This window comes from Phyllobates terribilis, unplaced genomic scaffold, assembly GCF_046119375.1.
Source record: "Phyllobates terribilis strain yellow unplaced genomic scaffold, ASM4611937v1 Scaffold_11__3_contigs__length_659146591, whole genome shotgun sequence".
Taxonomy (NCBI): domain Eukaryota; kingdom Metazoa; phylum Chordata; class Amphibia; order Anura; family Dendrobatidae; genus Phyllobates; species Phyllobates terribilis.
Window position 1 is genome coordinate 102,533,617 of NW_027362771.1, and position 26,629 is coordinate 102,560,245.

Here is a 26,629-nt window from a genome sequence, read left to right on the forward strand (position 1 = left end):
TGCTGTACATTTTATCCATTGCATTGAGTAGAATCTGCAGCATAAAGTTGACAGCCTTTGGATTTCACATCTGCAGCACTGGTAAAATTCATGCTATGGGTTTTCAGTGGATCTCCCACACATTTGTATTCAGCTCGTGGGAACACTGTTACTATATTTTAGAATGGATGGAAGTATTTGCAGAAAAGAAAACAAAGCCCACCCCCCCACTTGAGAACCTTGGAACGATCATCTGTTTACAGCTTGTCATCACAAATTCACTTTTCTGGTGTTGGGTGTGGTTTGGTTTTGAGCAATATGTGAAGATTAGATATTTTCGCCTTTCTAGAAGGTTATCAGCCAACCAGCATATTTTCCTATATCATTGAATCCTGCCAATAACCTGTGGTCACCTCTTAAGAAAAAGCCAGTGTCATACTATGCCATGTTTGATTAAGAAAGAGCTACGTTTAGACAAAAAAAGATATATATAAAAAACAAACAATCCTTTGTAATCGTGGGTGCCAGTTCTGTTGCTAACTAGCAACATTAAACAATAGGGGAGCAAATGAATTGATGGCACAACCAGTACAAATAAAAAGCTTTGCCTCCATTAGAAATATGTTATTCAGACGTTAACTTTTTTGTAAAAATGCACAATGGTGAGAAATGCATTGAAGATTTTTTTTTTTGGCATTGAGAAAAGGGAAGGTTCAGTGAGAAGTATTGATTGGCAGAGACACCTGCTGATTAGGGAGGAGTTATGAATGTTACATTTAAAGGGGGTTGTCCACTACTCTAGACTACCCCCCCCCCCCTTCCCCAATGTATCCCCCCGGTGCCCCTAAGACTTTTTGTAAATACCTTCCTTTGCAGATAATGCCTGAAAGCGGCGCTATCACTGGCCGCTCACAGGCATCACGTGGCCCCCGGATCGGACATCCACTGATGTCACGACAAGTGCTGGCAGCAGCCGGGGTTCTTATTCTTCCTGGTTCCACGGTGGCTGCTGGGTTGTGGGCAGTTTTACCCCGCACATCACACCCGGCATCCACCACGCGCTCTGCCTCTCCCCATTCATTGGGAAAACGCATGGTGGATGCTGGGTGTGATGGACACAGATAATGCCTTTTGAGCGGCGCTATCTGCAACGGGAGGCATTTACAAAAAGTCTTAGGGGCCCCGGGGAAAATACATTAGGGGTGGGAGGGTGTAGTCTAAAGTAGTGCACAACTTCTTTAAGCTCTAGACTGCTGTATGGCATGAAGTACAAACATGATTTTCTATAATTAGTATAAATCATATCACTACTTCATAACTTTTTCTTTACAAATGTATCCATAGAACAAATTTTGCATATATTAATGTTTCGTTAGTTAATGGCCAAGTCTGTGCTTTAAAACCCAACACTATCCAATGATATTAAATATAGTTTCACATAGTTCAGTGGGTTAGACTATGACTAAGGGTTCTGTGTACATCAGAAACATGCAAAGTCTGTATCCTATGGGGAGTACTTATTTCTTCACCTTTTTAATAGATTTCTAATAGAGAAGCAGAGCTTTTGTATTTTCAGTAGCTGTGCTGTCAATTATTTTTTTGGGCCATTTTATAGCCGGCATGCAGAAGCATGAATTATGTGGGCTGTAGCTGTAGGATTGGATTACCATCCTGCTCAGTTAACAGTCTAAACAAGGAGTGCAACACATAACGAACTCTAAAATATAGACGTAGAAGTTTGTCAAGTCAACAAAATACACTTTGAATTTAATAACTTTCTGGAAAAATGTTTAGTTTCGTAACACATATGTAGAGCAAACTTAAAGAAAAATATCATCATCTTCTTACATATGACATGTCCAATGCCCTTTTGACACATGCAACAGAAGTAAAAAAAAAGTTTTCTCCTACATAACTTATCTGTAGGATCTCTATACAACAAACTTATTCTTGGTAAGGGAGCTGCTCTTTGTAGCAGTGTCTGCATGTGCTTGATAGCCGATGACCACTTTGGACGACAGGCCCAGTCTCTCCTTATACACTCTACTGCAGAGGAAAAAAAATACAATTATATACATATTTTATGCAGAACCTGAGGAAGTATTCCCCATCTGTCAGTTAGCCTCACATGTCGGGTTTTGTTTTTTTAATAAAACTATGGATCATCTTTTTCCTATGTCCCGATTATTCTTCTACAAAAGGTACAACTAAATGACAATTTGTTGTTAATCTTCACCTTGTCAGAGTGTTGCATTAAGGACACACCCCTGTGACAAGAAGAATGTTAACACCCAGTTGTCAATTTAGCCATATATAATAACACGCTGTAGAGTTCTAAGAGAACGAGAACCAGAATTTCATGGAGTATAAATATTTCCAAATTAACAAAGTAAATTGATGACCAGTCACCCCTTGTGATGCAAATTTGCGCTATCCGTATGACTTGCAGTTGCCCGAGACCAGAATGTTTAGCCCAGTAATATCTAGGAGATCCTGCACAGGCACCACTGTCAACTATCTGCATTCTGAGGATGGGAGATGCACTGGTGAACTATGGCAGCACTGAGCACAGGACACCAGTGGCATGATGTGCCCTGGGTGGTTAGAGGAAATCTGTCAGCAGGATTTTACCATGTAGTTCTAGTACAGCTTGATGTAGGGAAAGAAACCCCGATTCAAGCGATCACTTGGTTTACTGGTGCAGCATTTATGATTGAATCAGTTTCTGTGCTGCAGATTTCAGAATGTTGAGCCCTGTATAACCCTACCGCCACCAATTAGCATCGTTCTGTGTACAAGGTATAGGGACAGAACTGCCAATTAGTGTTGGGGACATGGTTGGCTAGCAGGCACAAGGGCATCTTGTCCTGTTGTGATCATCTCCTGCTGATCAAACACTGATTGTATTGGAACAGCAAAAAGGGTCTTTGCCCCTACATCATGGTGCTCTCAGGATTACAGAGCAAAAACCTGGGGCAGATTCCCTTTAATAATACACCCCAGAAGAGATGCTAGTCACTAATGGGATGGAATAAGCTTGTTTAACATTTTAGTAAAAGCTTACTTATGGAGTTACTTTTAGGAGTCCTTCCTAAAACCTTTCCACTGGGCCCTCATCTGTGTTAACATGGGCTTGATTTCTACACGAAGTGCATGTTCCCCCATAATGAATTCATAGAATAAATGCAGGCTCTGTCAGTCTTACCCAATATAAGTGACAGCTTCTCTGTTCTCAGCCTCTCTGGTCCAGATTGCAATCTTATCTCCTTTTGCCCGAATGTTAATGACTGCGCCACAGACCTCTTCACTGTATTCATCAAAGGCTTCTCCAATCAGACATAGTAACTGGACACGGAGAAACTGGTTAATCTGGGTGCATACATTTGCAATGGATTTCTCTACAATCCGGAACAAAATCTCTTGGAGTTCGGCAGATAAAACAAAAATGTGCCGATATCTACAAGGGTTTTTAAAATAGTATAAAATTTCATTTTGGAATAAGGCAACAGAGTGCTGATATCAAGGTATAATTTTATTCAACTTTCTAGGATCTGCATGCCCATATAGATGCCTTAGAAGGCTTGATCCTGCTGACAAATGCTTTTTATAAGAGGTTGTTAACTTTGAGGAAATTTTATTTAAATACATTATTTTGGACTAAATATAAAATTTTTGCAACTGGATTCATTAAAAGTTTTGCACCATTAGGCTTTCACAGTCTTAAATCAGCTGAGAGAAGCACAGGAAGACAAAGTTGAGTGTACAAGGAAGCAACCACCAGAATGAGCTCACTGATTGAGAATCTATTATTAACGCATTCTGCAACAGACAACACAAAACAGAAGCGGCTACATTTTTAATGAAACCAAATTGCAAAAAAAAAAACATTTTAGAGCCCAAAATACATTAAAATATAGATATGACCCCAAAAGGTGGACAACCACCTTAAATCTACAGTCCAGATGATTTTGATGCAAACTACATTGTGGTTATCATGCCCTCTACATGAAACCAAAGTTTGAGATTCATCAGCTCAACTATTGCTGTGGCTGGCAGTTTGCTCTCCCCATGAATGGCAGTTCAGGTTTTGGTATCAGAACCCCATTGAAAACAATGGGGATCCAAACTTTGGAGCTGGAAATCCGAACAAAGTTTGGGTATGGTCATCTCTCATGCTCTCTAAAAAGGGACAGCGTATGTTAAACACGCTTGACTTTGGCCAATACCCACTTGCCCCAAGCTTCTAAAAAGGTTTCTCAAAAAAAAATAAATAAAAAAAATAAATGTTTAATGACAATTCAAATTCTTTTACATTAAATCATTTTTCTTGCATTATCAAATTCTATTGGCCACCACCTTGTTACGCTGACAAATCTGTTCTAGAATGACAAACTTTGTAGTGCACCTGTCCTAACGTTCCACTTCAAGTTCCTGTAAGTGAAACAAGGAAGTCTCAATTTTAAAATTCTATAGCGATTACTTTCCTAGACAAAACTATAGTGATTTGATAATTGAAAAGTATTTAGGAACTTATTTATAATGACATACACTTCCTTCATCAATCCGTATTTGAACAATTAGGTCATTCCGGTTTCTACATCTGCGTTTGTTAAAGAGGTATTCAAGTTTGAAAGTTATCCCGTACTCACACTATAGGGTATAACTTAAAGATCGCTGCAGGTTCGACTGCCGTGGCCCCTAGCAATATTGAGAACTGTGTGGCAGTGAAATTTATCAACCTCCCCTCCATTTCCCAATTAATTATAATGGCAGCGTCGAAAATCAGCGAAGTGCAGCACTATGCATCAATTCAATTTGTGTTCTTATCCGTTTTGTCTACAACCTATCCTCCTGACATGCCTAGTGCTCATAACTGCACGGTGTTTGTGTCAACCATCTGAATACATCCCCTACCAAAGTCCACTGTAAAAAAAAAAAAAAAGTTTCAGGTCGCAGCATATGGAGCCAGAAAACCTCAGAGCTCCATACACCATATAGTGGTCGTTCTCAAGTACTGCAGCTTGGCTCCCATTTAAGTCATTGGAAACAGCTGCGGTACCGGAGCACAAGGACTGCACAGTTTGCTGAGCTGTGATAGTCTAGTTCAATACAGACGTGATGAGGAAAAAAAAAAAGAAAAAAAAACCCCACACACATGGCATAACAAAAGTGTTCATATGTGTGTTGCAACTCTGAATGACTAATTGTCATGAAATTCAAAGAAAAGAAAAGAAAAAAAAAAAAAATGTTACAAAAGGAAAAAATTCTTAAAGACAGAGATTACACCCATTCCCATCAACACTGGAAAAAAAATATTTTGAAACATTGAGTTTTCCCACCCAGGTCATGGGAGAAGGGCCTTCACCTAAGTGAAGTGTGTAGAGCATAAGAGACCCATGTTTTTAACCTGTTATGAGCTTTTTTCCTGCAGCTGTTACTTACAGTCTCAAGCCAAAGGGCATCCAAGTCACTGTGTCGTTGCTGCTTGGAAAGGGTGATGAGCCACCTCCCACCCCTTTTGTTCCGACTGTCTTCCCACATGGGCTCAATCCCATCCTATAGGGGGGCAAAGAAAAAAAAAAAAGTGTATACTGCTCAAAAATATAAAGGGAACACTCAAATAACACATCCTAGATCTGAATGAATGAGATATTCTCATTGAATACTTTGTTCTGTACAAAGTTGAATGAGCTAACAAAAAAAAAAAAAAAACCACACAAAAATCATCAATGGAAATCAAATTTATTAACCAATGGAGGCCTGGATTTGTAGTCACCCCCAAAATTAAAGTGGAAAAACACACTACAGGCTGATCCAACTTTAATGTAATGTCCTGAAAACAAGTCAAAATGAGGCTCAGTAATGTCTGTGGCCTCCACGTGCCTGTATGACCTCCCTACAACGCCTGAAAGAAAAAAAAGCAAAGGGTAGAGTAGGCACCAAGCATAGTAAATAATCAAATATAGAGGCAGCGTGTTGAAAACATTGTAGAAATTTTATTATAGAAAAGACATAACATAAGTGGTGTTGTAACTAAGACAAGAAAAAACGCATGGACAGAAATACCCCTCTAGAGAGTTCTAACATGTGAATCCAATAGGTATAGTGTGCATACAGATATCTACATCAGAGAATATATGGCACAAATCTAATACGAGATCCAATGATCCTTGTTGTATAAACAGACCGCTATAATAAGCCCTCTGAATGATCTATATGACATGGGTATAATATAAGATCCAATAATCCTAATACTGCGAACAAGCTACTATGATGAGCCCTCTGAATAATTAATAAAATGTCACTATAATAGAGAATTCAAACATCAGGGAAGAATATATCCTCCCAGAAATAAGTGCATATCTGACAGTTAAGGATCTAACAGAGGCTGCATGAATCAATCAAAAAGGTATGATACTAACCATATGGGTTCGGAATAGAATGCAGGGGATGTCACCAATGCGTGACCCTACGCGTTACGCCATTAAGTCCTGGCTTCCTCAGGGGTATCCCTACAACGCCTGGGCATGCTCCTGATGAGGTTGCAGATGGTCTCCTGTGGGATCTCCTCCAAGACCTGGACTAAAGCATCCACACACACTCCTGGACAGTCTGTAGTGCAACGTGACGTTGGTGGATGGAGCGAGACATGATGCCCCAGATGTGCTCAAATCAGATTCAGGTCTGGGGAATGGGCAGGCCAGTCCATAGCTTCAATGCCTTCATCTTCCAGGAACTGCTGACACTCCAGCCACACAAGGTCTGGCATTGTCCTGCATTAGGAGGAACCCAGGGCCAACCGCACCAGCATTTGGTCTCACAAGGGGTCTGAAGATCTCATCTCGGTACCTGATGGCAGTCAGGCTACCTCTGGCGAGCACATGGAGAGCTGTGCGGACCTCCAAAGAAATGCCACCCCACACCATTACTGACCCACTGCCAAACCGGTCATGCTGAAGGATGTTGCAGGCAGCAGATTGCTCTCCATGGCATCTCCAGACTCTGTCACGTCTGTCGCATGTGCTCAGTGTGAACCTGCTTTCAATCTGAAGAGCACAGGGCGCCTTAGCCAATCCTGGTGTTCTGTGACAAAAGCCAAGAGTCATGCACGGTGTTGGGTTGTGAGCAGAACCCCCATCTGTGGACGTCGGGCCCTCATACCACCCTCATGGAGTCGGTTTCTAACCATTTGTGCAGACACATGCACATTTGTGGCCTGCTGGAGGTCATTTTGCAGGGCTCTGGCAGTGCTCCTCCTTGTAAAGGTGGAGGTAGCGGTCCTGCTGCTGGGTTGTTGCCCTCCTAAGGCCCCCTCCACGTCTCCTGGTGTACTGGCCTGTCTCCTCGTAGCACCTCCAGCCTACCAGACAGACACAGCAAACCTTCTTGCCACAGCTTGCATTGATGTGCCATCCTGGAGGAGATCCCACAGGAGACCATCCGCAACCTCATCAGGAGCATGCCCAGGTGTTGTAGGGAGGTCATACAGGCACATGGAGGCCACACGCAATACAGAGCCTCATTTTGACTTGTTTTAAGGACATTACATCAAAGTTGGATCAGCCTGAAGTATGTTTTTCCACTTTAATTTTGGGGGTGACTCCAAATCCAGGCCTCCATTGGTTAATAAATTTGATTTCCATTGATTATTTTTGTGTGATTTTGTTAGCACATTCAACTTTGTACAGAACAAAGTATTCAATGAGAATGTTTCATTCAGATCTAGGATGTGTTATTTGAGCGTTTCCTTTATTTTTTTGAGCAGTGTATTAAGGAGTGCTGAAATCTGTATCACAAGTCTTAGCTACGAGAAAATTTATATTGCAAATGATTGTGGTTAATTGGACGTACAGTAGAGATTCCAGAAGGTGGTTTGCATTGCCTACCCTGGATTGCCGAGAGACTCCTACGGATCTGCTATTGATGACTTATCATAAGGCTAGGGTCACACAACCATAATGTTATCTCATCCAAGAAAGTCAGTCCAATTATGCCAATCACAGTGCAAGTCAATTTTCTCGGATGTGGAGAAATTGGAAAAAATAAAATGAATAATAATTTCTCCATCCTCCCTATTCTGTCAGTCTCAAAATCCGACTACTCATGTCAATCGAGTGCAGTCCAATGCTTTCCACTCATTGACTTGCATGGGTGAGAAATCTGGCCTGGCGAGGGTTTTCAGTGATTCATGGCGAACTATAAATTTGCATTCAATTACAGCAGCTGACAACATCCAATCAAATCTAACATGGCATGGATGTTGAACAGATCTGCCATTGGTGGGCTTTTGTCATTCTTATTAGTCTGTTGCAGCGACTAAAATTCTGGCACATACATGTAAATAGCATGTGCATGGTTTCTGCAAAACCCCTTGAAATTAATTGGACTGTTGTAGAAATTCTGGCAATAAATGTGGTGTGTGAACATATCTGGCACATCCATGTCCTTATCTTGGCAGGTCTTTAACACTGATCATGCCTGGTGTCTTAGAGAAAAATTGTAAAGCCCATAAAGACATCTCCACGGAGGGTACATGTTACACTCACATTGAACATATGGGATGTGAACTGGGGAAGTGAGAAAGAGCTCACACTTCAACCTTCGTTGAAGTTGGACCTCCTGCCGTAAACAAGTAATTACAGCATTGGATCTGCTGAGAGCCAGCCACCAAGCCTAGGATTTGTATACTCTTAGGCAGAGAAGTACAGTTCCCAAGGCAGAGGCTTCTTCTGTTCAAAGGAATCTTAGACACTCTGGAACCAGTGATGAATATTGGGGCTTGCATCGATCTGATATTTATGGGAGATACATTTCAGCATCCTAACGAACATAAACACATTTACTCACATCAACGCAAGGATGGCCTACCACCTCAGACTTAATAATCGGGACACATGGATGATGCTATCCATGCCATGTTTCATCTCTATACGAAACAGAATAATATCTACCACATGGGACATCCAGGGGCAAAGATATCCTAAAAGTTAGGGGGAAATCGCATAGTCTTCTTGTCTTGCCACATCCCTTGACAAGCCCCCCATATGAACTTACCAAGAGGAGGTATGTGGGAGTCACCTTGATCTAACAAATCAGAGTTTGGGGTTCCGTCCTTTGTCAGTTCTGGAAGAGGGTTTCCCTCCGCTAAGCTCTGAGCCATTTCTGTGACACAGGTTTAGTACTTTTTCTCTTGTTGTTATCCCTTTTAATCTATGTGATTGGTATATACCATATTGTTTTGTTCCCATTTTGTAATGGGAAAAAAAAAATAAATAAAAAATTTACACAAAATATAAATTCCCATGGGTTGGAATCGGATGTGCATATACACCATGTTCACTGTGAGCTCCCAATATTCGGCTGCAGCCTTGTCCAATCATCAGCCAATTGCTTAATTGTCTTGACGATTGGAGGCAGCAGAATTGCGCCCCCTGAGACATGGCATAAACACTACCCTTACCCCATCAATGTAATGATGGATAAGAGGATCCCCTTGTAAAATACATCACTGCTGTAAATGTGACCTTACCTTAAAAATTGAGTAGTCACAGCCAGACGACAACTTGCTTGCAAGCTGGATATGTGTATGCAGCCTAAGACGGAAACCATAACGGTGATCAGCTAATGTCTAACACTGGATGTCTTAGGACATTAAGACTGCTGAATAGTGTAGGATTTTTTTGAGGGTTTCGGTTAAAGGCTTCTCAAACCAGAATATATACTATAAGGCCATGTTCAGCATTTTACTTCAGTATTGGTAAGCCAAAAACCAGGAGTGGGTGAAGTGTTTCTAATATACTTTTCCTTTGTTTGTTCCACTCCTGGTTTTGGCTTACACATACTGATGTAAGCTACTCAACATTTTCCCTAATCTCTTGACATTTCAAATAAGTGGTCTTAAAGAAAAGTTTGGTGCTGCCAAGCAGTACAGAGGCACATGTAATGATTCCAATATTGTATAAAATGTTAGAGGACGGGGGCATGATTTTAACCACATTAGCTACAGTCAGAGCCATTTATTCTACAGGACTCAGCTCTGAAGAACTGCTCGCAACCTTAACAAAATGGCAAGGAAATCCCTTTTAACAATTTTTATTTTCATTGGTCAAATGTAGGATTTCTGATAAATTGTGTTTATCTAGAAACTAGAAAGCTGCCAGTATCAGACACATACAGAATGTTTGTACAATAAATATGAAATTGATTACCGGTAATTAAATTTTCCAGAACCATGACAGCACCGTACAGAGAGGATATCTGCCCCTAGGAACAGGAAACCTACCAAAATAAAGAGGGGCAGCACCTCTCTTCCTCCCCAGTGTGTTTACAGAGAATAAGAGGTAACCGCCTTGTTAAGACATATATGCAGACAATAGTTATCAACATTCACCTCAGTGTTTGCACAAACCAGTGGGTTTTTTTTTGTTTTTTTAAACCGGACAACGTAAAAAAAAGAAGAAAGGGAGGGAAGTAGCACTGTGCTGTCATGGTTCTGGAAAAATCAAGTTAGCGGTAAGCAATTATCATATTTACCCTTCACCATGACAGCACCGTACAGAGATTAATCTAGATGAAATCCCAAGGGCGGGTCCACCGCTGAAAGAACCTTTCGTGTTGGAAGAAGGTGGTTGGAGACGCCCAGATTGCCGCTTTGCAGATCTGGTCTACCGAGGCATTGGCTCTTTCTGCCCAGAGGCAGCTATGGCCCTACAAGAATGTGCCTTTATACCCTGAGGGGGATCACGGTCAGAAGCAGAGTAGGCTAAAATTATGGCCATTCTAACCCATCTGGCAATTGTGGATTTAGTAGCTGCCCCCTGAAAAGAAATCAACATGGCCGAGGACTTCCTCCACTGACTCGTTACCTCAAGGTATCTAAGGATACACCTTCTCACATCTAGGTAGTGAAAGGTTATTTCCCCTTGGTTTGTTAGTTCATCACAAAATGAAGGGAGCACCGTCTCCTGATTTCTGTGAAATATAGAGCTCACTTTTGGGAGGAACGCTGGGTCTGGCCACAATATCACCATGTCCTGTAAGATGTTTGTAAACGGGGGATTGATTGAGAGGGCTTGTAACTCGCTCACCCGCCTAGCTGAGGTTAGTGCCACCAGCAGTACTGTTTCTAGTGTATGTACTTTAACCACAGCAGATGGGATGGGCATTGAGGATCAAATTAAGGTCCCAGGGGGCTACCCTAGGACTGGCTATAGGTCTGGATGAAAAGGATGCTTTTATAAACCAATGTATCCATGGGTAATCAGCAATTTTATGATAAAAAAAAAGCGCGCCTAGGGCTGAAACCTGCACCTTTAAAGGAGCTAGTGGAGAGACCCCTCTAGACCCTTTTGGAGGAATTCCAGTATTTCTGAAATGGGAACTAGCTGACTTTGGGGAGTCCTGACTCGACCCAAAAATTTAAGGAAACTATTCCAAATTTTCCTGTACTTAAGGAAGGTGACTTTTCCTGCTTAATAGGAGAGTTGAGATTAAGTTTTCTGAGATCCCCTTTCTGATAACAATCCCCTCAAGTTCTAGGCCGTTAGGTGTAGTCTGGGAACCTGAGGATGGGTTAGCGGACCCTGAGATAATAGCCAATAAACCAGGCCCTTTTCGGCCAGAAGGGGGCAATCAGTATTACTCTGGCTTTTCCCTCGGGTATTTTCTTTAACGGTATGGGAATCAAGGGAGTGGGCGGGAAAGTATATGCCAGGCAAAAACACCATCCTTGTAGAAGAGCATCCACCCAGTGTGGGGACTCTTGGATTTAGAGAATAGAATTTTTCTACCTGACTGTTTCCTCTGGTGGCAAATAAGTCTATTTCTAGAAGACCCCAGGCTTTACAGATCTGACCGAAAACCCTTCTGTTTAGAACCCATTCTCCTTGACTGAGTGAATGGCGACTTAAATAATCTGCAATGATATTTTCTGAACCCCTTAACTAGCGGCTTGAAAGTGAGATTCCCCCCCCCACTATGGAGAATATTTTGTCTACCTCTAACACCAATGGGTCTGATCTGGTACCACCTTGGCGATTCAAATAAGCCACCGCTGTGCTGTTGTCCAATAGGACTAAATCTTTTCCTATACAGAATTTTAAGGTTGCCTGTAATGCTTTCCTGACTGCGGTCAGTTCTTTTAGGTTTGAGGAACCTTTTTTTTTTTTTTTTTTTTTTAATTTTGAATCTCACCCCCTTCTAGGTGGGCATCCCAACCTGTCGGACTTGCGTCCGTGGTGACTACGACTGGATTTTTTACTGTTCATGGGACTCCCTTCAGAAGATTTCCTGAATCTGCCCACCAATGTAGAGAATTTAGTGTCCCGGCCGGCAGCTGAAATTTGTAGTCCACCTGCTCTCCCACTGAGGATTGAATTTCTAGGACTTCCCACTGCAGTTTCCTTGTGTGGAAATGAGCCTACTGTACTGCTGGAATTGTGGCTGTTAGGGATCCTAGTAAGGATATAGCCTCTTACTGAGTCAGGTCTTCCTTGAATATTTAATTTTTTTGAATTTCTCATGTGGGAGTAAGCAACGCTGATGAATAGCATCCAGGTTGATGCCCAGAAAAGTCTGAAGTTGAGTGCCTTTGGGCCTTGATTTTTCTTCATTTATTATCCAACCCAATTTTGTTAGGACGGATAGAACTCGTTTGACCGCTACTTTACAGGCTCAGTGTCCCCGACTATCAAAAAGTCGTCTAGGTATGGCACTATTAGTATGTCCCTTATCTATCCATCTATAATCATTTCCACCACTATTTTGGTAAAAATCCTGGGTGCCAGTGACACCCCAAACAGTAGGTACCGATATTGTAGATGCAGAAGGTCGCCTTGGAACTCTACTGCCAACCCGAGATATTGTTGGTGGTCTGGGTGGATTGGGATGTGATAATATGCATCCTTTAAGTCCATTACAGCCATGAAACAGAAGGGGTACAAAAGCTTTACCGTTGATCTCAAAGTCTCCATCTTGAACCATTGTTTTTAAATTTATTATTGTTCTGTATGAACCATCAGGTTTTTTTTTTTTTTGTTTGTTTTTTTATTAGGAATAAATTGCTGTAAAACCCCTCCCCCCCCCCCCCCCCCCCCTTCTGGCACACCGACTAACGTTTGTCTAGTAATTTTTGGATTTCGGCTTCCAAAGCAATCTGCTTTATCTTGCCTACCTGGGTCTCTATTATCTAAAGTGTGGGGGGGACGGAAGAAAAACCTTATTTTTAAGGCTTTGGAAAGGAGTATCCACTACCTATTGAGTAGCAGACAGTGAGGCCCACTGATGGTAAAACGGCTTTAATCCCCCCCCCCCCACAGGTAGACTGGAGTCATTGATTCTTGGACCCCCCTTTGTAGGTGGCGCTTTTATTAAATAGGAAGCCCCTGGACTGATTTCTAGCTCTTCTCCAGGGCCGACCCTCTCTCCCACCATCTTCTCTCTGGCTTCTCCCTCTCGCCCCTGACCCCCGAAAGAATCTTTTATATTTGAGAGGGAGGGGGAAAATTTCGCTTTTTATCAGCTGCCTTCTCTAATCTGTTGTCCAGGACTGTCCCGGATAAAAAGTCACCTTGGCAGGGAATGGCACAAATTTCATTTTGGACTGAAAATCGGCTGACCAATTCTTAAGCCAAAGGCCTCTGCGTGCAGACTTTGAGAGACCACAGGCCCGGGCTGCAAATCTAACGCTGTCTACCGAAGCGTCCAACAGGAAATCAGCTGCCTTCTGGATAGTGGAAAGTGCTTCCAGGAGTTGTTCTCTGGGACACTTATTCCTTATTTGAGACTCTAGTTCCTGCAGCTATTTTACAAGAGATCTGGCAGTACATGTGGCTGCGATGCTGGGCTTAAAGGAACCTGCTGCTGCCTCCCATGTGCCCCTGAGGAAAGTGTCGGCTTTTTTTTATCTAAAGGATCTTTTAGGGAACCCAGATCTTCGAGGGGGGGGGGGGGGGGGGGGGGCTACCTCCTTAGACACTCTGGCAATAGCCACATCGATCTTCGGGAATTTTTCCCAAACACTAGTTAATTCTTCAAAAGGATATTTCCATTTAAGTGTGTTTGGGACTGACACTAATTTAACTGGTTTCTTCCACTTTTTTTTTTTTTTTATTAGGGAAAGCAAGTTCTTATGTACTGGGAATACCCGATGTTTGCGCTCCTCCAGGTTGCTGAACATGGAATTCTGCACAGATTTATGCTTCCTCGGGGTTTCTACCCCCATGGTAGATCTAATGATCTTTAATAGCTTTGCCGTTTCTTCTACCAGGAAGCAAGGCTGGCCATATTCTCCATCCAGAGGATCACGTTTCGGAGCCATCAGAATCAACCAATTCCCCCGATTCTTCCTTTTCTTCCTCTGAAAGGATGTCTGAGGGTGTATGTAGTATGCCTGAAGAGGTGGATGGCCCCCGGAGATATCGTATTTCCTTTATCACAGTATTTTTTGACCTAGTCTTTGATCAAGGTTTTAATCTCCTGAAACAGAGACGGGATTCCTCCATAACAGTTTTCTCTTTGCAGGGCCCACAAAGTTTTTTTTAGTATAAGACTTTGGTAATGCTTCCTTACATAAGGGACATTCCATTTTTTCGTCTTGGTCACCGTTTTCCTGGGTCTAGCCTAAAATAGGCAATGACACTAGTCAGTATGTGTGTGCAAGAGAAAACTCGCCCGTCCTAAGGCCCCGCAACTACCTCACCTGGTCTTGGTTCATCCTCATTAGGAATGTTTGCATTTTCCATCTTGGCCCTCAGTGACCCACACCATGTGCTTGCCTTATATCCGGCGTGGGAAGAGCTGTGGGTGCACGGGGAGGGGGTTCCATATCTATGTTGCGGCGGTCTTCACCTCCGAATTCGAAAGTAGACTGTCCAATAACCCCGCCCCTCACTTCCGCCGATGTCATCTCCCAGCAGTCTCTGTGCGGCTCCCCGAAAGTAGTTCCCGGCCCGCGCAGATTGCCAACAGGCGCCATCTTACCCCACGTTAGGAGCATGCACAGCTCTGAGCCTGTGTGCAGCACGGCCACCACAGTGGCGCTCTGCCGCGCTGCGATCCTCCCAGCGTCATCCTCCGAACCCGGAGGTGCCTGCCGACGTCCCCAGCTCCAGCAATAGTTTTCAGAAGGGTGCTCCCACATCTCAGCCCAGCCCTCTGGCCGCCAGGGTTACAGGGACCGCACCTCACCAGGAGAAATCTCCTCAGGTATGTTCCTAGGTATCCTCTTCCAGGAACAGGAAACCACACTGGGGAGGAAGAGAGGTGCCGCCCTTTTATTTTGGTAGGTTTCCTGTTCCTGGGGGCGGATATCCTCTTTCTCTGTACGGTGCGGTCATGGTGAAGGGTAGATGTACATTGAGGCTCAGAGCTGGAGAGGTTAAAAGTCACCCATTTTGAATCAGAGTAGGACTTTTAGACTACATTCACGCATCTGTATGACACGTCCTAGTGCTGTTTTTTTACTTCTGACACACTGGCTCTATTTCATTGAGCCCTACATGCATCAGATTTAAGAAAATGGGTCCTTATCACAGATGTGTGAGTGAAGCCTTACACAAAGCAGTTTCATACCCTTTTCTGGCTGGAGGGGATCTTTTGAACCTTTGACTGAAAACACATTCTACCTTAGTGAATTGACCCCAGTTTGATTCATAATGTGAAATCACACCTTCCATACAGTGGGGCAATGGAGAATTACATGATGCCTATGCCAACAAGTGGCCATCATGTGCTTTACCCTTGAATAAGGTAAAGTGCACACTATGCACTTAGCTAAAAATATATGCCCGATAAAGCTTTGATGTATACAGTCAAACATTCCCATAGACCCCTATTCACAAAACCAGTTATGTAATATTTCCCCCCCCCCCCCCTCACTAAACAATTGGCCCTTATGGTGGTCGGATGCCAAGTCATCCATTTAGCCTATGGTATGTGTCTGGTGTATACCTCATGAAAGTATACCCCCGACAACAGGATCAGACAATGTGGCCCTGATTGTTCAAAGTAATTTTGTTTGAATTCTGGTGTGAATTGCTTTGCAAAGTCGCAAAATTTTGGCAACTTTTGGTCTTGCACCAGAAAGCTCACAATTCAGGGACTGGTGTAAGGTGCCTGGAGTGGCGCACCCCTCCTTGAATTAGGAGGTCTTAGCCAGTCATGCAACTTGACGCTCATGGGCCCCAAATGGGGCAAACCAATTTTTGCAAGTCTTTAAAATTGGTCTATTCATATAGGCCAAAAGGGACTTTTTGGGCCCCTTCGGCTCCAGGACCTGGGTGAGATTGCAACCCCTGCATGTAGCCAGAGCACAGAAAAACTTTTAGGCCACAGCCCCACCATCAGTATTTGGTCACTAATTTCTCTCAGGAGTGGGAGCCAAAACCAGGAGTGGGTGATAAATGCAGAATTGGTGACTTGTTTCTATTATACCTTTTCTCTTATTGTTCCTCACTTGGTATAGTCTCCCACTCCTGAGAAAAACAATACTGACTGAATAGATAGTGGGGGCCGTAGCCTTATGGTAGTTAAAAGTGTTGAAACCCCAAGACATCCCAATTAGAGGTTATCTTAATTGGGCAACATATATTAACTAACATTTACTAAGGAGGAAATTTCTTATTTTGTCTTTTTAACAGGATCCTATAGCATCATGATTTTCCAGAGAAATGTCAAGAATGCAAAAGCAACTTTCTCCAAATTCAGAGGCACATGGATGAGCACATTTCAAAGAACGACTCAGAGAGCATCTTATCCAGGACGTGAGAGGGCAGTACATGACACAGCTTTACAGATCAAAGTTTTCGGTCACAGTTCAGGGAACGGCCTGACAGTCTTATTCTTCCTTGCTGATATGAATGCAGAAACAAAGAAGGAATACACAAAGCGAATATTCTATGGATACAAGTTTACTTCCTAAAATGGATTTGGGAATATGGGCAGTTAAATAAAAGTAAAAAGTAGAAGACTGTACTTACCCCCAAAAATCTTCTACGGTGTTGAATGTTGTAACAAGGCGCAGGTTACACTGCCAGGGTTGGCTTTTAACGTTTTTGAAGAACCAGAGAGCCCATCTAGAAAAGTGATAAAATAGACATGAATACTGATGGAATTGTGAATTGATGCATCATGAAACAGCTGCATCCTTTGGCACAAACTAATGTTTTAGTCTTCAGAGCAAGGTTAGATGTGACTAGCTGGATTCTAAGCCGAATTATATCTGCTCAGTTTGTTTTACTTGTGAAGCTCCCAACCTTGTAAAGAATGAATTCCACAGCTGGGAGGATGAGGCGAGGTAAGGGGACTGGTGCAGCAATAGCAACATGCAAAAACACTCTTCTAAACTCTTAAAATGACCATTGTTATAGAGAAGCAACATAACAGCAATTTAGGAGTCCAATCACTCTCAGAGGGTGCCAGCGGCATTTCAGCCTACACATTTTCTACAATGGCAAGGCACAGAACTCTGATGCCAATCGCCTAGACCAGTGCTGGCGAACCTATGACACACAGAGAACTCCCTAAGGGCATACGCCATCATCTCAGCACTAGCGCTCCTGGACCTGGCCTGGTGGGCGAGTACTCAGAGCCCGCCGACGCCAGCCCCTACTTCAGCTAGATGTGCATTCTCGGACACACATCTAGCTGAACTGTATTGCAGCGCACGAAATGCCAGGCCCGTGCGCGGCAATACACGCTGCCAGCAGCCGGTGTCAGTGTGGCACCCTGCTGTTCACAGGTACCACAGGACCCAAAAGGGTGCATGGATGGGCTTCTCCACAAGAGGCCCTCACTACAAACAAACACCTCCACCCTTCCACCAGAGGGAGCCCGTTAGGGAGATTATAGTATGTATGTATGTATGTATGTATGCATGCATGCATGCATATTAGTGGAGCCAGGCAGTTCAGTCTGAGAGTGAGTTAGTCATAGAGTGTGCTGCCACTGAGAGCAGTGAAGAAGCAGCACGTCTGCTGCTGTATTGAGTGGCCCCGAGTGTGGCTGGAGGCTAAGAGGAGAGAGGAGTTGAGGGGGCAGAGGAGCATCATAGGCTCACCCCAAGACACGAACCGGACACCGGGTCCGCGCCTACAGGGTCCTTTATACCCAGTAGGGATCACCGGCATACCAGGAGGACTACAAGTCCCTGGTCGACCTGAAGCTAAACCCTTGACAGGACTAGGAACCACGAAGGCCCCGGCGTCCAGGGATAGTGGTTGCCAGAAAAAGGTCCTACCACCAAGTGACAGGTGAAGGAACAGCATGACACAGAAGCCAAGCCCAGTTGCAGGCTAGCCAGGAGCTTAGAGAGGGAGACACGGACCAGGAGGCCTTCTACCCACTCACTGGGGAGAAGTCCTGAAGTGCACCCTTCCTACCGAGTACCCTGGACCGTACCCGACATCCACACCAGTAAAGGTACTGAAGTGAATCCCCTGTCTGTCAGTTACTCCTGCTGCGCCATCTCTCCTGCACTACAAGCCCCAGCATCACCACCATCTGCACCTACACTGCCACCGGGGCCCGCTCCACCTGTGGGGAGCAGGAACATCCCAGTTGCCATCCCATCACCCCCTGATGTCTGCAGCAGCGCCGGTAACCATTACCGGAAACCACAGGTGGCGTCACGAGACAAACTGTATGCAAAAACCCCCTTTTAAAGAGAGACCCAGAGTACGGGCCCGGGAGCCGACTGCCGTGACCTCCTAAACAAGGTAAAAGGCCCAGGTACAGAGTCCTCTATATCCTCCCTGGGTGACACATCAGCAAACACGCAACTGGGCGCATGGCAGGGACATTATGCGCACCCGTCGCTAGGACGCTGAAGTCAGCTGCCAGCTACAGGAGACGATTCTGCACGGGAGAAGGAAGGCGAGTAAGAGTGCTTATTATGTTTGTTCTTACTATGCGATGAACAGAGGCGCATATACAAGTATGGGTGAGCATATGCCAGGATGAAAGATAGACACACACACACAGGGGAAGCATATTCTTCATATCTGCAGTCTCATACCCCCCTGCTCCAGTTTGTGGCTACTTTTGGTTCCCCTCCCCTGCTCTCTGTATGAGTGGTTTTTCTAAAACCTCAGTATTCATGTTAAATGGCCATGTTGGCACTATGATAAATAAATAGGTTTTGGGTTGCAGTTTGGACAATCTGTCTCTAAAAGGTTCGCCATCACTGGCCTAGACCCTTAAATGCCTTGGTCAATAGCAACCACTGCATCCAAGTGGTTGATGAAGGGAGGGATAGACCTAGCAATGGTCCCCAGGTAGGGAGCAGTACTGCTCAAATGTGTACACACCTGTCACCCTCTGTAGGGAAATGGGGCCCACCACCTGCAGACGTCACTTCTACAAGAGGAGAGTGAATAGGACCACTCAAGTGTGTACAGCACATATAGGCACCTGCCACTCAAAGGAATCCTGCAGCAGCTCAGCTATACATATACTGTGAGTGCTAGTATTGCACCCCTCTATGTGGCATTGACTGTATCATGTGACTAGGAATCTCTCTCTCATCTGCCGGACAGAGGTCAGCAGCGATGCAGCAGGGAGATGAGCGCCTCGCGCCGGTCATCTCCCTGCTGCTGGCAGCACAAGTACCCCGACAGGCGGCGCCGCTCACCTCCATGCGGCTAATGTCGGGAGATCAGCGGCTTGGCCCGCTGATCTCCGGAGGGTAAGTGTGAACGGAGGACCGGGGAGTGGCGCCGCCGGTCGGGATGCTTCTGCTGCGAGTAGCTGCTCATCTCCCGGCTTCTCGCAGCGGAAGTAGCCGCACAGGCAGCGCCGCTCCCCGGTCCTCACTAATACGACGCTGATCGGGCGTCGACCAATCAGCGAGATTGCCACCAAATTTAAACACCGCTCTGCTGATTGGTCACGGTTGCAGGCCGCGACCAATCAGCGATTTTGGTGGCAAATTTGAACACCGCTCTGCTGATTGCGCTCGGTCGGCCGCATACATATTCAAGAATACCTGATGCGTTAGAATCGGGCCACCATCTAGTCTAATATAATTTGTTTAGGGAGTACAGCCGAACAAGAGGAAGTGTCACAAGATCGACGATGTTTCGCCCCTTCAGCGCTGGATTAAGGGAAGAGGGACCATGTGATTAAAAGTACCCAATGTCAGATAAAATCTATACAAGTTATGACCACTGAGCTGCATGCCCAAGAATTTGACCAATGCAAAGTATATATTAGAAGTTGCTTATACATGCAAGTTAGGTTTACTGACATTTTTTGAAGGACTGGATAGGGAATTTAAAATGAAATGAGCCAAGAAGAGTTTTTTTTTTTTGTTGTTTTTTTTTTTTTTTTTTAAACACTCAGAACATTATGATCTTACAACTCCTAGGCTTTTGACCCAAATCCCAATTTCAGAACACAATAATGGAAGATATTATATTTGGATGTAAATTAAACATAATCATTGTTGATGAGTGCTCCAGTGTATATCCCTCCAGCTGAACATAAGCAGATGCATTCTCAAGTGACCTGTAAATGGTTGTTGACAGTAGAAGGGTTTATTATATCTGAAAGAACGAGAGGTGGGGGACCAATTCAGGAAATCACAAAAAGCTAATGGTATATAATCCTAAGAGAACATGTCCGCTTACTACACTGGATGCCTTTTGCATCAAAGGCTGAGTAGTATAAAAGGGAAGCCTTCACTTGCAGAATAAACATACACCATTACTAGAGGAGCAGCAACTGTTACCGAGTACAGAAAACTAATATGAATTGACAGGAGCTGCGGATTTGAGATCCATGGCGTGTCAATTTATGGGCAGCACGGTGGCTCAGTGGTTAGCACTGCAGCCTTGCAGCGCTGGGGTCCTGGGTTCAACTCCCACCAAGGACAATGTTCTCCCTGTGTTTGCGTGGGGTTCCTCTAGGTTCTCCAGTTTCCTCCCACACTCCAAAGACATACTGATAGGGAATCTAGATTGTGAGCCCCAATGGGGACAGTGCCCATAATGTCTGTAAATTGTCTAAGTTGTAAAGCGCTGCGGAATATGTTGGCATAATAATAAGCTGCAGATGTCAGTTTGAATTTCACCCTTTGCTCTGCTTCTTAGGACCTTCTTTTGTTATGATCTGCAACAAGTACTAAGGAAAGAAGGGGAAAGCTTTCCCTACAGTAAGACTAAGCTGAATCCCTACGATGTAGCGGGCTGTCTGTTCCTAGTGAACGGACCCGCCATAGTCCTAGGCTAGTCTGAACGAAGACCTATAGAATAAAGGGAAGGGGTCCCTAAAAGAACTAAGGACTGGAACAAAAATGGGACACCTCCTGAACAGAGAAAGTTGTTGCAGAACACAAAAGATAAACTGACAAAAAAGGTACTAGAGGTCCCAAAAGGACCAAGCGAACTGACAGAGAAAGGCACAGAAGCACCTGGCTAGAGAAACAGTCAAACACTGAAGTCCAGCACAGCCAAAAAGGCGGAGCTGGAATATAAAGGCAGATGGTCATGTGACCGCAAAACACAAGATGGAAAAAACAAACAGGAGGGTTCTAACATCTTTACAATGAGAACCTCTAATGAAGGAGGTCCACAGTAAATGTATTCCTTTGTAACATACTCCAAAAGGGTTGTTTCATAACAGAATACCCCTTTTGAAACAGAATCTGATCACTGCATATATAGTTTGTGTAGGGTGCATGTGGCATGAAGAAGTAGTGCTGTTGCTTTAAAAGCATTCAGCAACTATTAGCAGTACTACAAGCATAGGAGACAGGAAGTGTTGTGCTCCAGAAGCATCCAGCAACTAGAGGGGTTAACACAGTCACAGGAGAAGGGGAGTGTTTTAGCAGAGCCCCAGGGCGATTGTGGGGAAGTTGTTTACTGTCTGGCTGGAGCCAAATAGAAAGGTGGCTTATGATCTGTATCTCACAGAAGGCAAGGGAACAGAATTCAGGTCAGGAGGGAAGCTAAACAAAGGTCAGATAGACTCCCTGAGTTAAGAGTGTGGAGTATTGTCAGCCAGGAACATAAGGACTGGAAGGAAGCCTGTCATAGGGATCATCTCCCCCATCACACCCTCCCCACCCCCCCCTCCATGCAGGATAATGAATGCTGTGTACTATTGAGTCCTTATGAAGGAAGAGCCTGTGGTAGTGTATACATTAAAGCTGTACTGCAAAGGAGACTGTACTGTCATTACTGGAGCCTGTTGCTCAAAGACATTTACATTGCACTGGCTGTGCCTCATTAAATGTTACGGTTTATGAAGACTCTTGTCAGGCGTGTCTGGTCAGCAACTGAATCTATCATGTGCCTGAGAGAAGCTGCAGCCTATGGTGGCCCTGAGCAACGGTTCCCCCAGGATTCCAACAAATTCATGTAACCGGTCTCTCCCCTATCTGAACTTAGGCGGCACGCGTGCGCAACATGTACTGGCATCTTATAGAACTTTTTTTTTACAAAATTGCAGAAAATATAAAATATGGAAAGCCGATCTGACAGATACATGGAAATGCACCCCAACTAATGCCTGTCATTTGTTTTCAAAGCATGGACATGCTGGGTCTCCCAGTGAGACAGCTAGCTCATGAAGGGATCTTCAGCCTTAAAATGGGGGACCCTTATCTGGCGTTTACATCAAAGGCTGCCAAATGGTTCTTCTAATTTCAGGTTTATTATGAAAATGGTCGACAAGATCCCCACACCTCCAAAATAATGATTTTGCCCCCTAATATAGTTCCCACAAATAGCAATTGCCAGGCTGTATTTTGTTTTTAATTTGAGGTAGAACTTTATGAGCTGTTTCAAAGGATTTAGTCTAAACTCTGTACATCTTTCTCATTACCTGCTCTGTAAAGGATGTGCTTCCACAGATTCAAGAGCAGCCATTTTTTTCTTTTTCTTTTCATCTCGTCGAGGAATACCTTTGAAGGCTAACTGGAAGAAAAAAAAAAAAAAGAAAAACACACACTAATATGGAGGACTACTACAATACAGTGCTCAACTCATTAATACATGGAGCTCCAATGATCTACAGCTTGTTTAGATAATAAATGACCCATTGAGAGTCCACATCAGATTAACAGAAAAAAAGAACCTTCCCTCCATAATGACAGACCTATGAAAGACTACAGACCAGAGCAGCCTGGCATCAGTTAAGCCATAATCTGTTAATCATAGGTACAGCCATTTGTTTTATTTGGAAAAATGATGGGCATTCTGGATCACTGGGTTCCTCCAATTATAATTAAAAAAAAAAAAACACAACACACAGAATGTCAGTAGTAAGGCCGTGTGCCCACGATGCGTTTAAGCGTTTCCGCAGCGGCAAAAAACGCATGGTAGCAGGCCTGCCATGTTCCCCAATGATAATCCGCATGTGCTGTGCACATGCTGCGGAAAGTCATAAGTTACTTACCGGTAACGGGATTTTTCGGAGACCATGACAGCACCACGAGAGAGAGGGGATCCGCCCACCAAGGACAGGAAACCTACAGGCTTAAAAGGGGCAGCCCTCTCTCTCACACCTCAATTTGGATTACAGAGCATTGAGAGGACCACCAGGTTAGTAGACATGGTAAACAATCATAAAAATATTTTTATTCAAACACCACTAAGTGAGAGAATTATAATTAACAACTGAGGAGTGCTCCCATAAAGTGAAGGGAGGGAATATAAGGGTGCTGTCATGGTCTCCGAAAAATCCCGTTACCGGTAAGTAACTTATGACTATCGGTAGACCATGACAGCACCACGAGAGAATTACAGAGATGAAGAAGTTTAGAGAGGGACCACTGCCTGGAGCACCCTTCTTCCAAATGTGAGGTCAGATGAAACACCCAAATCCAGTCTATAGTGCCTATAGAAGGTAGATTGAGAAGACCAGGTAGCAGCCTTACATATGTCTTCCATCGAGACACCCGTCTTCTCCGCCCACGAGGTCGCTACTGCCCGGGTAGAGTGAGCCTTCAACCCCTGTGGCGCTTCCTCCCCGCTGGAGACATAAGCTACCGTAATAGCTTCCCTGATCCACCTAGCTATGGTGGACTTAGCAACCTTAAGCCCTTTTCTAGCCCCTTGGTAGGAGATAAATAAGGAACTATCTTCCCTGAAAGCCTGGGTGACCGACAGGTACTTAATCACACATCTTCTAACATCTAAGGTATGGAATTCTGCCTCTTTTTGGTTACTTGGATTAGGACAGAACAAAGGTAGGATTATTTTTTGGAGTCTATGGATACGGGAAGCTACTTTAGGGAGATATGCTGGGTCAGTTTTAAGAATTATTCTATCGTCCAGGATCTGAGTGAAAGGTGAAGCTGAAGACAGAGCCTGGATGTCACTAATCCTTCTAGCTGATGTTAGAGCTATTAGAAGTGCTGTTTTAAGGGAGATGGACTTAAGGGATGCGGAATCTATTGGTTCAAAGGGTGAACCAGTTAATGCTTTTAGAACTAAATTTAGATCCAAGGGTGCTAAGTTGTTTTTGATAACAGGCCTGGATCTAAACGCAGCTTTGATAAAGCGAGAAATCCAATAATTTCCTGTCAGGTCACAGTTATATAGGGCACCCAAGGCAGAGACTTGGACTTTAAGGGTGCTTGTTGCCAACCCCAACTCGAGGCCTTTCTGTAAAAATTCTAAAATTTTACAAATTGGCGCTCCCTCACCAACTGTAGAACCAGAGAAAGATAAAAAAAATTTCCAAGTTCTAGTGTAAATCCTGGTAGTGACAGATTTTCTACTACGCATTAGTGTAGTCACTAGATCTCAGGAGAATCCTTTGCGTTCTAACAGGGACCTCTCAGGTTCCACATCATCAAGTGGAGGCCAGGAGCTTGAGGATGGTTATTGGACCCTGGCTGAGGAGATCCTTGGGTCCTGCCCGAAATTCCGGATCGGAAATGGACATGTTCCTCAGGTATGAGAATAAGGGTCTCCTGGGTCAAAAGGGGGCGATCAGGAGGACCCTTGCCTTGTCCTCTCTGATCTTTCTTAGAACCATGGGAAGGAGATTCAATGGTGGGAAGGTGTAGGCCAGACTGAAATCCCAAGTTATTTGGAGAGTGTCTACTGCCAGGGGGTTTTCTCTAGGATTTAAGGAGCAAGAGAGCTTTGTCTATCGATTTAGCCTTGTGGCAAAGGGATCTACCACCGGAAGACCCCATTTTCGGACTATTTGGGAAAAAATATCCTGCTTTAGTTCCGATTCGCCCTGCTTCAGAGAAAAACGGCTTAAGTAGTCTGCTTTTACGTTTTCTTTTCCTTTGATGTAGAGGGCAGTTAAGGAAAGGAGATGACATTCCGAAATCTGAAAAAGATGATCCGTCACGTGTACCCCCCTGATGGTTCACGTAAGCTACAGCTATCCTATTATCTGAAAGGATTTTAAACATTCTTATCATGAAGGAAAGGCAAGAAATGATTAATCGCCTTATCCACTGCTAGCAGTTCCTTAGTGTTGGTGGAAAGACTTTTTTCAGCGTCTGACCAGGACCCCTGGGCAACCATATCCCCCAGATGATCCCCCCCATCCCTGGAAGCTTGCATCGGTTGTAATTATTTTAGTGACTCTAAACACTCAGGGAACACCTCGTGACAGGTTCGCCATGTTCACCCACCACTGCAAGGACTCGAAAGATCGGGGAGACAAGGACATTAGTCCTTCTAAGTGCCCATTTAACAGAACCTCATTATGTAGAACGTCCCATTGTAGAACCCTGGAGTGGTATTGTGCCCACAGAACCCCAGGAAGGCAAGATGATCGGGTACCCAACAAGGACATCGCAGCTCTAAGGGACATTTCCGGTTTTGATAATGCTTTCTCTACTAGAATTTTAATCTTTTGTTTTTTGGCTTCCGGGAGGAAACATATTTGAAGGTCTGAATCCAGCATGATACCCAAGAACTGTTGTATTTTTGAAGGCACTACCCTGGACTTCTCTAGATTTAGGATCCAACCCAGACTTTCCAAGATGGAGGATACGAATTTAAGATGATTATTACATTGGGAGGCTGAGTCTCCAACTATCAAGAAATCATCCAGGTAAGGGATAATCAAAATATTATGTTCCCTAACATGAGCCATGACTTCCGCTATAAGCTTAGTAAATACCTGGGGAGCTATGGCCAGACCGAACGGTAAGGCTCTAAACTGGAAATGTTTAATTTTGTCATCTATGATTAAAGCCACCCTAAGGTATTTCTGGAAGTCCATATGTATAGGTACATGGTAATAGGCGTCTTTTAGGTCTAACACTACCATGTAACAGCCTGAAAAAAGTAACTTTATTGTAGATTTAATGGATTCCATCTTAAAGGTGGGAACTAACAAAAACTTAAGGGCTTTAAGGTTAATGATGCACCTAAAAGACCCGTCAGGCGAGTAGAATCCTAGTCCCCTTTCTGCTGTCGGGACTTCTACTAGGACTGCTTTATGGACCAAGTTCAGGACTTCCACTTGTAGGGCCGTTTGCTCTAATGCTGAGGAACAGTTTGGGGTCAAGATGAATCTCCCACGAGGAATCTGCCAAAACTTGAACCTCAGACCGGAACCTACCAGATCAAGGATCCAGTTACTCAAAGAAATTTTTGTCCAGGCAGGTAAGAAGCCCAACAGCCTCCCCCCTACCTGGGCTGCGAGTCATTGACTCGGTTTCCGGGAGCCTTGGTTA

At 44.1% G+C, this 26,629-nt stretch overlaps 1 protein-coding gene across 1 annotated transcript; it reads right to left on the reverse strand.

Annotated features, from left to right (window-relative positions):
* Window positions 1-1,849: 1,849 nt before the first annotated feature.
* On the reverse strand, window positions 1,850-26,220 carry EIF4E1B (eukaryotic translation initiation factor 4E family member 1B). The gene is made up of 7 exons (XM_073654671.1): window positions 26,071-26,220; window positions 22,801-22,892; window positions 16,956-17,102; window positions 9,509-9,572; window positions 5,422-5,535; window positions 3,185-3,324; window positions 1,850-2,025 (listed from the first exon to the last, which is right to left on the reverse strand). Exons 1-7 carry the CDS (start codon window positions 26,218-26,220, stop codon window positions 1,911-1,913), a joined length of 822 nt encoding a protein of 273 aa, XP_073510772.1. The 3' UTR covers window positions 1,850-1,910.
* Window positions 26,221-26,629: the final 409 nt, after the last annotated feature.